Genomic DNA, 14,103 nt, shown 5'->3' with positions numbered 1-14,103 from the left:
TCGAGAAAGTAATTTAAAGGGACCATTACTGGCATAGACAGATTGTGTCGGCAACTTCATGAACATGAATTACATACTGGGTTAGTATAAACCACTTTCATAAAGTTGCGGCCACAATCTCTCTATGCCAGCAATGGTGACTTTAAATTATCTTCATACTGTAAATAATTTTTGTGAAGCTGCTGTCACAGCCTATCTATGCCAATAATGGTCACTTTGAAGTACTTTCATGACTGGCATAGATGGGTTGTGGCTGGAGCTTCATGTAAGTGATCTACAGAGACCATTCCTGGCATAGATTGTAGCTGCACAAGCATGAATCACTGGCATGAAGCTACAGCCGCAACCTATCGATGCCAGATAACTTACTTTTAGGGTACCAAAAATGTACGCTCTTCCACAATCGTACTTTGCTGGGACCCTTTGTATTCCGACACCCATCATCCAACTCACACTACTTTATCCTGGAACTATAGCAACTATTAATTGTCACCCAACACCCTCATCCTCTCCTTGACTTTCACAGTACATACATGTACAGACCAACACTCCAGCTGCAAATTACACTCTTGAAGGCTGGGATTATGTCTCCAGATGCCAGGTGGCACCAAGCTACTCTACCACAATAGGAACTCACTCTGCAACATCAACATCATTGCAATTTACTAATGTGTTGACACTCTCCAGCGACTTTGCTCTCCTCCCACTACTCCACTAACAATGTAACCAAAGTGCCAGGACCTGTGCAAACGGCATAACCCTTGCTAGGAGATGCAATAGCACAACATCTATGACAATATGGACATCATCATTGGTGCAATCCTTGTTTTGTAGACAATATTATGAGCGATGACCCATGACAATAACAAAAGCTCTCTTTCTTTCTTGTGATATGTTGTTATCTTTGGGGGTGGAAATTGGATCAATTACAAAACAGTCCCATTTAAACTAGCCCAAAAAGCAAGAATAAAGGCCTTAACTCTTACAGGTAAAACTGGGCACTAGAATAGTGTGGCTTAGTTTCATCCAGTCATATATAATGGCCAACAAAGCAAAATGGCAAGGGTTGTAGTTTTGGTTTTCATTACATCAGCCATCACACAACACAAGTGGTAGGATCCCGGTAAAGATGCTATGCAGACTCAAAACCAAAATAGCCTCCTGTTGGTAACTCATGTTAAGTGATTAGAGCTTTTTGTGATTACTTAAATTTGGGGCAAGCCCTTTCATTCAGATCATTAGAAGTATATATTATTTGTCTATTACATAGCGCTAAAATGCACTAGAGTGTTGTCATTGTGCTGCACACGTGCCCTAGAGTTAGGAAACTGCGCGCATGGCGCAGTGCTTAAAATCATGGTAGGCAACAGGGTTATGGTTTTCAGGCTCTGTGGCAAGAGAGGGCGTATGGGAAAGTTAAGCTTTTGCAATGGGTTTGTGTTGAACCAGGGGTGCTATGTAGGTTTTTTTTGGTTAAAATTTGAGCAAATGGGCATCCTCCAGTTGTGGGCATTGAGTAATTTCAACAGGAGGCCGACGGATCCGACTGAATTCAGTGATTGCGGCAGCGGCTTGCCTCGGAACAGGAGGCCATGCTGAGGGATTCTGCCCCGAAGCGGAGGGATAGCTCCTTGCTCTTGTATGGGTGGCCTCTTGGCTGCTTCTGCTCTAATTTACTGACAGATAACCGATATCACCAGAATTTCGGTCAATTTGAAGGGCTTCTTTGTATGGAAGGCTTTGTGGGCAATGTAGGTGAACTTACATTTGATCTGTGAGAAAATATCATGCACGTGTGGAAGACCTTTAGTTCATCATATTCGTTTTTTTGATGAGAGTAAAACCGCAATGGGTTCCCACCGGTTTAAGGTGTCCGCTCCAACCGGGATTTGATGAGCGTAACCCAGATCTATATCCCAACTACCATGTTGTGACTTGCCCTGAAGGATGCGGTCAGCTCCTCTTAGCAAGTACTGCCCATGAGAGCAAAATCCTGTTGAAAAAGGCTTCGGCAACTGCTACGTGAAGAACCCAAAGTCGAAGGCCATGGCCAGCTCTGGAATCAACTGAACCAATTCCCCATCTACGAGTGCTACTGAATACTGCCCATCGCCTGTACTATAAATAGAAGACTGGCGGTATCATCACCACAAGGAACACATTCATCCGGCGAATAACTGGTACAGTATTAAAAGATGCCTGCAGTGCCAGGCCGAGCAGCCTCTTTGGAATTTGTAGCTATTTATAATGCATATTTTGTATAGTTGAGTGTTGCCTGTGCAGCCCTGTCGTCATTGCTGTCAATACACTAAACGTCTATTGGCTATCTTTCCTAAGGGTAGTGCAGAGGCATAGCCAGGATTGTCCAAAAAGCGGGGCCTGAAGCTAATGTAGTTGGGCAACCACAGTGACATTAACATCTTAAATACCCACACAGCACAGCAGTTACAGACGGTGGGTGGGCCTCGCCCGCTCAGGCCCTACCCTGTGTACACCTCTGGGGTAGTGACACTTAGGGAAGCACCAGGAATGGTAAAAAAAAAAGCTCACATTTTGAGGGTCCCTTTTGGCTATGAGCTTTCTGTTGGGACCCAGCCAGATGTGGGATTGGCTCAATGTAAGCACCAGCTGAACCTTACACCTTGTCTTGGCAGGAAGGCAAAAAGCTTAAAGTATATAGCCATTACGGCATCCAGATTGGACCATTGTTTCCCTATTTCTACATGGGCACATTACCTTTGAGTGCCACAAATGTTTTGCCTGGAGATCCCTGGGACTTGAGGCGGGGTGGAGGGGCAGAGAATGTTCTGTTACACTACCCACAGATTAGGGCATCTACATGATTTGCAGCAAAATAGGACCACTTTATTAGGGTGCACAGTCTGCTCAAAAAGGTAAAGAGCTTTAGATCGTTCAGTCCTTCAGGATAGGGCAACAAGACTACCTTGAAAGAGAAAGCGAGACGTGTTCCACCAATGAAGAAAGTCCATTGGCTGCCAGTCAACTGGAGGGTTCCATTTAACTTCCCTTCATAAATCATAGCATTGTTAAAGATCAGGGCCCTGTATTTGGGGTAGCAATAGCAAATCCCTTCAGGTCTCCAAACAAAAACAAGTTGACTCTTCCTACATTTCCAAAAGACAGAGCTGGGTAGGGGTGACCCCTTGCGGCCCATGGATGCAAGCGTAGGAACGCTCTACCCCAGGACTGTACCGTGATCAAGAAAGATCAATTCATAATTAAAAAGCATCTGAGTATCATCACGTGTATCATCACAAGCTTGGCATGTGATGATACACGTGACCATTGGCCCTGGCCCTCAGAAGTGCTAGCAGACCGTGGCAACACAGTGGAAGCGGCTAAGTCGCATCAATTCAATTCACCAAGCGAGGTAATGGTCAGAATGGTTCTCCGATCCATAGGTGCGCCTGACGGGCAGTCATATTGCATCAACAAGTTAGTCCTAAAAGAATTCTCTTCCAACCAACTTTTCTGGGCGGATTATTGTCACTCGTTCTAAATTGTAGAATAAGAAACTGTGTTCAAATGTGTGTTCAGAATATGTCAAAATGCTCCACTGCCTGATTTTCCACACAATTGCATACTTAGAATACATTTTAACATGGGTATGATTTAAATTTAAATGCGCAGGCTTATAAACAGAGTGGCCCACACCGTTCTGTCAATTTGGGTGTTGTATATCCCCTCGCGGAATATAGGAATGCAAGAACCAAATGCAAAAAAACTAAACACTGTGTATGATGACATTCAGAAACCTGGCCGTGGCGCTGAATGGTGAGTCACTGCATAAAGAGTTTTCTCACTTCTATAACCGGTCCACCCTTCAACAAAAGAAACGGCCAAAAGTGCCTATGTGGTGGCGATATTAGCATAATTGACCTAAAAACATTTGATCGAAATTTGTTGACCTTTTTTTCGGTCACATTTAATTAAGCAATATGCCCCGAGCAGCAGGGGCGTTACCGACTCAGGTAATGCCCTGGGGCCCATAGTTATAGGCCCCGAGCGAAGCGAGGGCCTTAACGAAGGCCCCGGGGCATTACCGGAATCGGTAATGCCCCCGCCGCGAGGGGCATATAGCTATTAGTACCCCGGCCCGCAAAAACTGCGTGACCGGGGCACTAAAAGCTTTCTTTTTTTCCCCGAAAAGCTGCAGCATTTCGGGAAAAAAAAAAAGACGTCAAAGAAAATGGCCGCCATGGAAAGGGAAAACGGAGTCCGTTTTCCCTTTCTGTGGCGGCCATCGGGATCGGACGCGCTGGAAACAGAAGCGTTACCAGCGCGTCCGCTCCCGAAAAAAAAGAAGGTAAGTGGGGTGGGGAGGGCGGAAGGGAGGGGAAAGGGAAAAAAACCCCCCAAAAAAACACGTACCTGTGTCCCCGGCGGGGGACGATGGCAGTCTCCAGCCGTGGGGATGGCCCCGCTCTGAGTCTTCACACGGCTGGAGGCTTTCATCGTCCCCTGCCGGGGACCAAGGCATAGAAGGTAAGTGGGGTAGGGAGAGGAGGGAGGTGGAAGGAGGGAGGGAAGGAAATAAAAAATGCCTTACCTCTGTCCCCGGCGGGGGGCGAAGGTAGCCTCTCAGCCTTGGGGAGGCTCGGAGCGGGGATGGCCCTGCTTCGAGCCTCCTCATTGGCAGAGGGGCTGCCACGTCCCCCTGCCGTGGACAAAAGCCGTGGAATCCCGACGGAGGGATTCCCGGCCTGGTAACGACTCGGCGAGGGCCAATCAGAATGGCTCTTTCATTCTGATTGCGCCCTCGCCAGGTACTAATTAAATTTATAAATGGGGGTGGGTAACGGTATAGATTAGGTTGAGGGGAAGTGAGGTGGGGAGTTGCGGGAGGGTCTCCCTCCACATTTTAGACTGAAAAAGGCTCAAATAAATTCGACACTCTGACATCAGGGGAGGGGAAAGTGGCGTCTCGCTTATAGTGGCCGCTGCTGTGCTTGAGCAAGGAGGATACAGATTGTGGGAAGTAGGGTGCCGACAGAGGCCGGATCCTTGGGATAAAGAAACGGTCAAAGTGATGCATTGCCAGAATGTCGGGAGCGGGTGGTGCACTGGAGATGTATTGCGAATGATATTGGAACTGGAAATACCATTAGTGACCTCAGGAACTAGCGAGGCTGTGTTAACAGCAGCTATGTGAGGTCATAGGTTACCGGAAGGTGGTGTTGGCCTAGGGCTGGGCTTGCACCACTGACTGGCCTTCGAACCAGTCCAACTACCGGGGCGATGCTGGATGATTTTACCGACAATGTCCTATCACGTCCTGTACGTCCGTTCATTCCCTTTTTGACATTGGACTCCAGGAAAAGTCCCAAAAAGTTCACCAAACTAGAGACCGGAAGGCAAACACTTCCATAGATTGCACAGTGTTTAAAATATGACTTCCCTTCCCGTTGTGTAATAATCCTTAACCCGCTACTGGTATTTTTATTCTCCTCGACGACTCCAGCGGTGCCTCCCTCCACTGCGTTGCCAGATTGTGAGGTTTGTGAATCCACAAATCCAATTGCTACATGGTCTCCAGTTTTATTTCCAGACTTCAAACACAGCAGTCAGCAGAATCTTTTTTACCTAACATTTGACTTCCATATGGATTGCCGTGAAAGTCGTTTACTCCCAAAATGTTCAGCGTGGAAGTATTTTTGACTTTTAAAATGAATTAAATTAATTTCGTGACTTCCTCTCCTAGAAGGGAATTATGTCAATGACCTGTGAGCCCTGGAAAGGCACTAATAGGATGGTGATTAGCTCTGAAAGAAATGGCCCCAATGTCATGAATACGTGCTCTGCTGCTGGGTGTAATTCACTGTGCTCAGCACTTTCAGGGTATAGTGCATACAGACACCACCCTTGTGCAAATAGGCCTCTTAAAGCGGTCCACAAAGACAAGCTCCACCCCTGCGAGCAGTGAGGACTGTGACGAGGACATCTGCAGGAGGGGAGGCTCACTGCAGTTCATAACCTTCACCCAATAGCAGAAAACAAATGAGGCCAACTAGCCCTTATAGCTTTGATTGGACTATGCAGAAAACTATTGATAAAAAGCAGCAGCACCGCCTCAATCATTGAGGCTCCAGATAGGGCACACGCGCAGATCCACGTGAGCACGCCGCATTTAGGATGCCGGCAATAAAAGCTGTGGGTTTCTTTTAGAGGGGGAGCACCCCATGTACCCTCCTTACCCCTTCCTCCCACCTCACCTAACCCCCCAGTTACTCTTCTCTACAGGTGTACACTGGAATGCCGTAGTCAGTGCTTCGAGTGCCAGCATAAGGACCGGGCACTACATATTCCTGATGAGGACCAGATGGAGGACGATTTGGTGCTATCAGTGTAAATTGTAAAGCCCCAACACATGTCATGCAAATGAAAAAAGGACTAAGAATAGGCCTGGCTAGCTGAGCCCGGACGAGTAGACAAGCGCCAGAAGTGATCCCGTGCTGCCTTGGGACACCAACACTCTGCACTTGTCTCCAACTTCTATAGGGGCTACCCTACTAATGAAGCCATGTGCTTCAAACCGTCTCATAGACAGCTTCCTAATAACACTTGCGCTAAGGATGCAAGAGTACACCTTCTACTACCTCCTACAGAGAATACATACACATTCGGATTTCAAGCAAATCTGATTGCCATTTGACATGTTGGTATCAGGTAATAATGTCCCCATACATAATGTCGAAGGGAAAGGACATTGTCAACATTATATAAGGTGACATTATGCATGGGAACGGGTTGTGGGGATGTCCCCTGCTGCCCTGGTTAAACAAAAAAAAAATGTGAGGGTTGCGGGGGGTGTCTCGGCATGTTCAATATAATAATATCTTTGCAAAAAACAGCGACTTTTTTGCCAGGAGACATTTCTGCGGGGACATAAAACTTGCACAGACATCAGTTCCTTGACTGATGCCAATTAGTGTATGAAACCTGCAGCTACACTTAGTCCCAAGAGAACGGTGTCTATTCTGTCATCGTAGATCATTGCTCCTGCTCGCTCACATCCTCCAGCAACCAATTACTAGGCGAGCATTGCAGGATCTTAATGGAAGCCTACGGCCTTTGCCTTACTGGGGCCAAAAGGCAGGGATGCAGCAAACACTACCTGTGCAGTGTATGTTCACAAGAGCAGCTCAAGTGTGGCTCTCTTGTCTCCCAAAAAAGGAAGTCCACGGATAAGAGTGAATTCAGGGATTGGGCTCCTGGGCTTCACTCAAAATAGGACACCTTATTGAATAGAACTTATATGCTTTTCTACAAGAAAATATTACATACTCAGAATAGCACAGTAGTTGTTCAGTACTATGGTAAGCACACACGGGGATCATGATAGTGCAGGAAGTGAGAAAGTTTAATGCAGCAGGCATGGGGGTGGGGGTGTTTTTAATCTACACATCAGTTTGTATATGGGATTCTATTTACCCTTCACCTATAACATAATAAAAACAATGACAGTCAACATGTTTCGGCTCTTTGCCATACAAAATCATGACATGCCTTCATCAGGACAAAGAAAGTTACATGGAAAAAGTTGAGGGGGAAAAAACTCAAAGAGTAACTTCGGATCCGGAAAAGGTATACTCAGATGCTGGTGTAACCCGACTTGAGGATACTTGTTTGTACAACCAATTAGTTCTGTCTGGGCGTGAATATGAATTTCCAAGCGGAGGTTACATGCAATTGGATTTAATGATTCGGTCTGATGGTGGGGATGGTAATTTGTGGGAGGGCTTCTTAATGTTCTGGTCTATTTGGCTAGATTTAAAAAGGCTAGGATGATTGGTTAAAGAATTGAGCAGTAATGGAGCATTCTTATGGGGACAACAGGTTATTCCGAAAAGGTATTTAGATGGCAACGCACAAGAAAAGACTCTCCCTGTTTGGGATCAATGGCCATTTTCCACTGTCTGCCTCCTGTCTGATGGGCTACATGATATGATTTGATAGGTTATTTATAACGCGCTCAATACTCAGAGGTTTCTGAGCGCAGATCCGGGGATCGATCCTTTGGGGCTCTGTGTCATCTCGCTTGCAAGGCGAGCATGTTGCCCCTGAGCTATCCGCCCCTAAATTTAGACAGAAGAGATTTTGCTTCACACACCAATTGTGAGTGTTTATGGTTTGGATATGGAATGAGACCCCCAGATGTAAAGTTGTAAGGACATTTCTATGGGCACAACTGAGATAGCTCAATGGGATCAACGCCGGCTGTTGTTAGTGTGTACTCCACCATCCGTAGAACTGAATTCTGGTATTGTCAACTTCTGATGATTAACTATGAGTATTTTTCAGTGGAAATAACACCAGATAGACGGTCAATAACAATGTTCTAATGCTTTTGCACATTTCAGGTAGTGTCTGATTTAGACTTCATTGAAAGCACTGTGTTTCTCTAAAACCCAATACAGATTAAAATGAACAAGTCTTCTCTATCGGAGGTTGGGGGGCTGCTAAATGTTATCCCTAATCAGCGGTGTTGAGGATAAGAAAGGACAGCCCCCCGCTGCCACATGCACTCTTCTCTTGTATCCCAATCACGCCTTTTTAGTTGAGAAAAAAACAAGTGAAAGCGTTGCAGTGATTGTCTAATTGAGTTTTCATTGATTTGTCCCAATTTGGCTTCCAGCCTTGTCTGGCGAGTTACAGAAAAGTATCCCTCGGGCTGCTGGATCCGGCAGCTAGCAGTGTTAAACCAGATTGCATTTCCTGAGATTGCCACCCTCCATCCCTCTTATCACCGCACTTTGCACCGGCTAAATTGGATCAAATTCTCTGCCAACCGCTCCATATTAACCCCAGCTACAAAGGGGCAAATGGCTGCCGCTTACGTGCGCGATCCCGTCAGACCTTGGAATAGATTTCCACTTCTATTACCAATGCTGCACATGTCGTGGCGTCTCTTTGGTAAAGGCAGGGTTAGCCGCCGCCCTCGCTTGAGTGACGCCGGCAGCATGGTCCAACTTGGTGCTTTATTTTCACGGGTGGACTGTGCTGCCTGGCCCTGAACAGGGCCTCTCAACCCTAGTATACATTTTTCCTTTGTAATGCAGAGCCCAGATAATATGTAGGTCGCCATAAGGAGAGGCCAAGTAGCGTAGGAAGTGGGGTCCTGCCGCCTCCCATTATTGCGCTAACAGTGTGCAGAAGCTGAATGACAGGAGGGGAAACCTCTCTTGTCAGTCAGCATGATAACGCTGCAGAGAAGAGGGGCGGGCCATCCGGTCTTGTGTGGTAGCAGAGGTGTGCTAAAGGTTCCAGCAGTTAAGTGAAATAGTATTTATGTGTATGAAATATGGGTGCATGTGCACGCGTATGCTTGTGTGTTTTTCATTATGCATGTATGCATGCAAGCAGTTTTCCGAATGCTGCGTAGTCTGCAGGTTAATGAGAGAGTATGTTGTGTGAATGCGTGTGAAAGAGAACGACCTCCAAATCTAGGGAGAGCTGCTGGCGGCAAGGCATCCTTTACTGTGCATCATGGGCAAAGTCAAAATAATAAGCATTATAACTTGTTAGGCTTGCCTTTACTGGTAGCGCCAGTCTGCATATACTTTCATACTGTAGCATGGCATTTTTTAATGGGTATTAAGAGTAAAGCAAATTGATAAGCGTTATTCAGTGTCTAGACTGGCCTGCACTGCTCACACAAGTCTGGACATATATGTTTACTGTGGCGTGGAATTTATTACTGTGCATCTAGGGTAAAGCAAATATGATAAGTGTTATTACATGGCTACTCTGGCTTACATTGATAGGGCCAGTCTGTATATAATTTTATCCTGTGGGATGGCATTTCCTTACTGGCTGGCAAAGCCAACAGCAGTTCTCATATGTAATACTGTGAAATATTGGTGCGGCCTGCATGGATATGTATGGGAACAGCCAGCATGAAAATGATTTTTATACTTCTAGTGTAGGCAAAGGCATTTCAGATCCTCCTCACTCTCAAAGGTAACTATGACACTGACTACCTGACCCCCAACAACCTCTACAACACCATCCAAGCCTGGATGGCAGACAACGGACTATGCCTCAACTCTGACAAGACGTAACGCCTCCTGGTAGGGTCCCCCGACACGCTAAAAAATCTAGATGCCCAATTCAGGTACTTCACCATTGACTCCATTAAAATACCGGTCTCTGATTCTGTCAAAACTCTTGGAGTCTACCTGGATTCCAGCCTATCCATGGATAGACAAGTCAACGCAATAGCATCCAAAGCTGCATATCATGCCAAACTTATCAACGCAGACATACCCTTTCTCTCCAAAGAGAACTGCACCAACATAGCCAGAGCCATCACTGGCTCCAGGCTAGACTACTGCAACATACTCTTTATAGGAACCTCCAACAAAAATTTAGAGAGACTATAAGTAATACAGAACAATGCTCTCCGGGCAGCCCAAGGCATTGCTAAAAGAGAACACATCTCTGAGGCCAGAAAATTAGCCCACTGGTTCCCAATAAAGGAAAGGATCGTCTTCAAATCCCTAACACTGACCCACAAGTGCATTCACTTCACTGCTCCAGCATACCTCTCTCAAAGGATCCACCCCGTCTCCACTACCAGGCCAACCAGATCACCGTACACCAACATGCTCTCTGTGCCACTAGTAAAAAAAGAGTAAAAGCGGGCGGATCCAGCTTCCCCTATCTCGCGCCCACTCACTGGAATGCCCTACCTCTCACTATCCGTGGTGAGGCCTCCCTCACCACCTTTCGCAAAACTCTGAAAACTACCCTCTTCACATAAGGCCCGACACATCAGCACGAATACTTATCATATATGTTGTAATATACGACCAAATGCAATATCTGTAACAACAGTATGATGTCTTGTAGTATTCATAATGTGTCAACAACCGCTATCATGCCTGTACCATGTAACTAAGTTATTGCAAGTAACAGCGCCTCAATGCCCCTTGGCTGCTTGCGCGCTATATAAATATAAATAAATAAATAAAATAAAAATGAAAATGCATTGGTGCTCCTGTGCATGGTCAGTGACTTGCATCTATTGGACCTTTTCATTTGCTACAGCACAAAACTGATTGCAAACTGTGTGGCTGTTTACCAAATGTTATGCAGAACGTGTGCTGTAACAGCATCATTCTAAGCCATCTTTTTAAAAGATCTTGGGGGTGGGGTCACCCCCCCCTCAAGCTTCCCTTGGTTAGTTAAAGCTCCATCGCTATGCTTGGAGGCTTGCACATATTCGGGACAAGCATTTACGCCCCTCCAATTGAAAACATTTCCCAACCGCCTCTGACGACACACAAGACTCACTAGGAAGAGAGGTATAGGAAGGTGAGTAGTACAGACCTGAAACATTGCACCTCAGGGAGTCTCCCGAAGCAATTGAAAAGCAATGAGGGACCAGAAGGCAGCAAGCAGGTAAGTAGGGGCAACATGTCTGCAGGGGAGACAGCTATAGTGTGTGAATCGAAAAGATGCGCCCCCTTTTCTGCTGTGCTTGTGCAGATGCTTAATGTGAAGAGGAAAAAAAAACTTTAAGAAAAATGCATGGTTTCTTAGTATGGGCTTAGTGGCCTGCGTGCTGCATGCACTACTAAGCAGACACCTTACTGCTCTCTGCATGCATAGAACACGTACACAAACAACCACCCAATTAATATTCACTGAGACTCCCACACACCTGCTGTGCTGCCACAAAAGTGCCCTTCTCAACCTTGCCGACGTCACCCACAACACCTGCCTGCACTGCACGATAGTGGCACAACAGCAATCCTAGCTAATTCTAGCTAACTATTTTAAAGGACCTTTCAGCATTTAAATGAAATAATTTCACACCACTTGCAGATTCCTAGTTTTAAATTCATGAAATTCCCAAAAAGTTAAAATAAAAACATTACAGAACGTTGGTATGTTACTTTTATCGATTTCAAGGATGCTGACAAGGAACTCATGGTCGGCGTTATTTTGAGGAAGAGGCTTCCATTATTGAGACTCCTCCTTCGTGTATTATCTGCTACCCTGGAGTGACAGTGTGCCGCAGAGGTGAAGGCCTCCGGGTCACAGTACCAGTACAAGCACCCGTTTTTGCTTCATGCCATCTCGCCAGGCTCGGACTGGCCGATAGGGCAATAGGCCCAGGGCCGAACCAAAAACACAAAATGCTAGTGTGGGTCTGTTTTTTTGGTCAAAGGGGGCCTGTTTGATGAGTTAATTCACTCTGCGGCTAGTAGTTTTGACCAGTGTTGCTGAATAAATATTCTTTAAAATGAACAATTTGCATCACACTTTATTTTTTTTAAAAAACTCCCCCTTGGTTACTATTCAAACAGTGTCCCAAAAGTAATTAATTGCCATTTGCAACTGTTGGCCACTTTTTGCCCGAGAAAATTGTATGGGCCAGTCCCGTGCTGTGTTTGCCGCCTTACCCGCCTTCTCCGCGGCCAGGGTGGACTCCTCGTCCAGCTGCTTCTGGGACGTGCAGTGGTAGCCCTTCTTCTTCAGCAGGTTGCAGAGTAGGATGCCCAGAAGACCCATCAGGCAGAAGACTGGCACAATGGCCAGCACGGCGTACTCGGTGCCAGATTCCTCCAGGCCGCCAGCCTGCGTCCCATTGATTGCCACTTTGGTCTCTCGTTTCACCATGGTGTTGGCAGACCTTTGGGGCCGATCGGGCAAAGCTCTGAATCCTGGGGGGGGGCAAAACAGAGAGAGAGAGAGCACAGCATGAAGAACCAAAGTCCAGACACATGGGCAAGAGAGAGAGAGAGAGAGACAGATTGTGCCCTCTGCCACCCCAAGTTGGCAGTGGAGTGTGGAATGGTTAGGACAGGAAGGATGCCAGACAAGAGGCGCATGGGCCTTCATTACTTCTGCAAGAAGTTTGTCGATCATCGTGTATTTATTTTTAAATTGGTGGTTCTTGGACATTTCTACCTCGTCTGCATTGTTTACATTAGACTTTTCCATTAATGTAACTTTTACTTTCCTTAAATTCTCCTCAGCCCCTTCCTATGCTTCATTATCAACCACCCCCAACACCCTCTCTACTCATTGCCTACCCCCGGAATGCTTCCTTCAACGTTGTTTTTCTCTAAAATCCTTTTTCCTGCTTTCTTTCTTTGCCAGCTTCCCCGATGCACCCTCTCTAGGGTTACATGTCATTTCATCGTGGGATGTTTATTCATGTTTTTATTACCGCAGATTTTTTACCGAAAAAACGAATTGAATTTTTTTATTTTTGGGGGATCCCCCAAAGACCCTGTCCCCTTTATTTTTTTATATAGCCCCGAACACTCACACCCCAAATATATATTTTTCTAACCCCCCTAAAAATGCAGATGAGTTTTTTTTGTTAAAAAAGCCACAGTAAAAAACCCTGCGAAAAAACATCTCGTGATGAAAGGACGTCGTACCCTCTCGAGGATTCCTTCAATGCCTTAGTTTATCATCCCACTTTTAATTAATCATGCATGTCCTCCGCTCTACCTCCGCCTCTTCTGTTCCTCCCCTCTGCTTGGCTCATTTGATACTGTATTTGAGTCTTCCATCTTTCCTAGCTCCTCAAATGTCTTGGTACAGTTCTATTCTTTCACCCCAGAGTTCACTCTCATTCTTTTTCCTGCACACACTCTCCTCCTTGCTTCATTCATCTCATCAGTTAGTGCCTCATGACTTTTTCCGCCCTAACCATCCTTCCCCCCTGCCTTTTTCTTCCTGAATCAAATCGGATTGTAATTCGTACATTGGTTTTACCCCTTCCTTACCGCCCTCCACAGTTCCATCACGCCTCTAGCAACCTTCTTGCCCGACAGCTCAGCAGATCTCCCCTACTTGAGAAGTCAGAGTCACTTGAACGAGGGGTGCCTTTTGAACCGTTGTGTGCTACTGGCGTGCTGAGAACACACACATTCCTGTTTTATTTACTGTAAATCTAGGTTGGCCTCACAGCTGCTCTGCATTTCAGTGACAACTGAATAGAGGTAAATCTCTTGTTCTTCATTCAGCGCGGAATACTGGCATGCATCTGTTATGCAAAGGGCTGTTATTGCCACTACAGGTTTATGTGTGCGTGATGCCCATCTCCCCCACTCCAGATTC

At 46.1% G+C, this 14,103-nt stretch overlaps 1 protein-coding gene across 3 annotated transcripts in view; it reads right to left on the bottom strand.

The window, feature by feature from the left end:
* Positions 1-14,103, bottom strand: part of RELT (RELT TNF receptor) — a 196,470-nt gene that overhangs the window by 45,025 nt on the left and 137,342 nt on the right. For all 3 annotated transcript variants that reach the window (XM_069640114.1, XM_069640116.1, XM_069640115.1), the window contains exon 6: positions 12,432-12,692. In XM_069640114.1, coding sequence (XP_069496215.1) covers positions 12,432-12,692 — 261 coding nt within the window. The remainder of the gene's footprint in view (positions 1-12,431; positions 12,693-14,103) is intronic.

The sequence above is a fragment of the Ambystoma mexicanum genome, chromosome 7q, assembly GCF_040938575.1.
Source record: "Ambystoma mexicanum isolate Mex_15411 chromosome 7q, UKY_AmexF1_1, whole genome shotgun sequence".
In the NCBI taxonomy this organism is placed as follows: domain Eukaryota; kingdom Metazoa; phylum Chordata; class Amphibia; order Caudata; family Ambystomatidae; genus Ambystoma; species Ambystoma mexicanum.
This window is presented reverse-complemented; position numbering and strand designations above follow the sequence as displayed.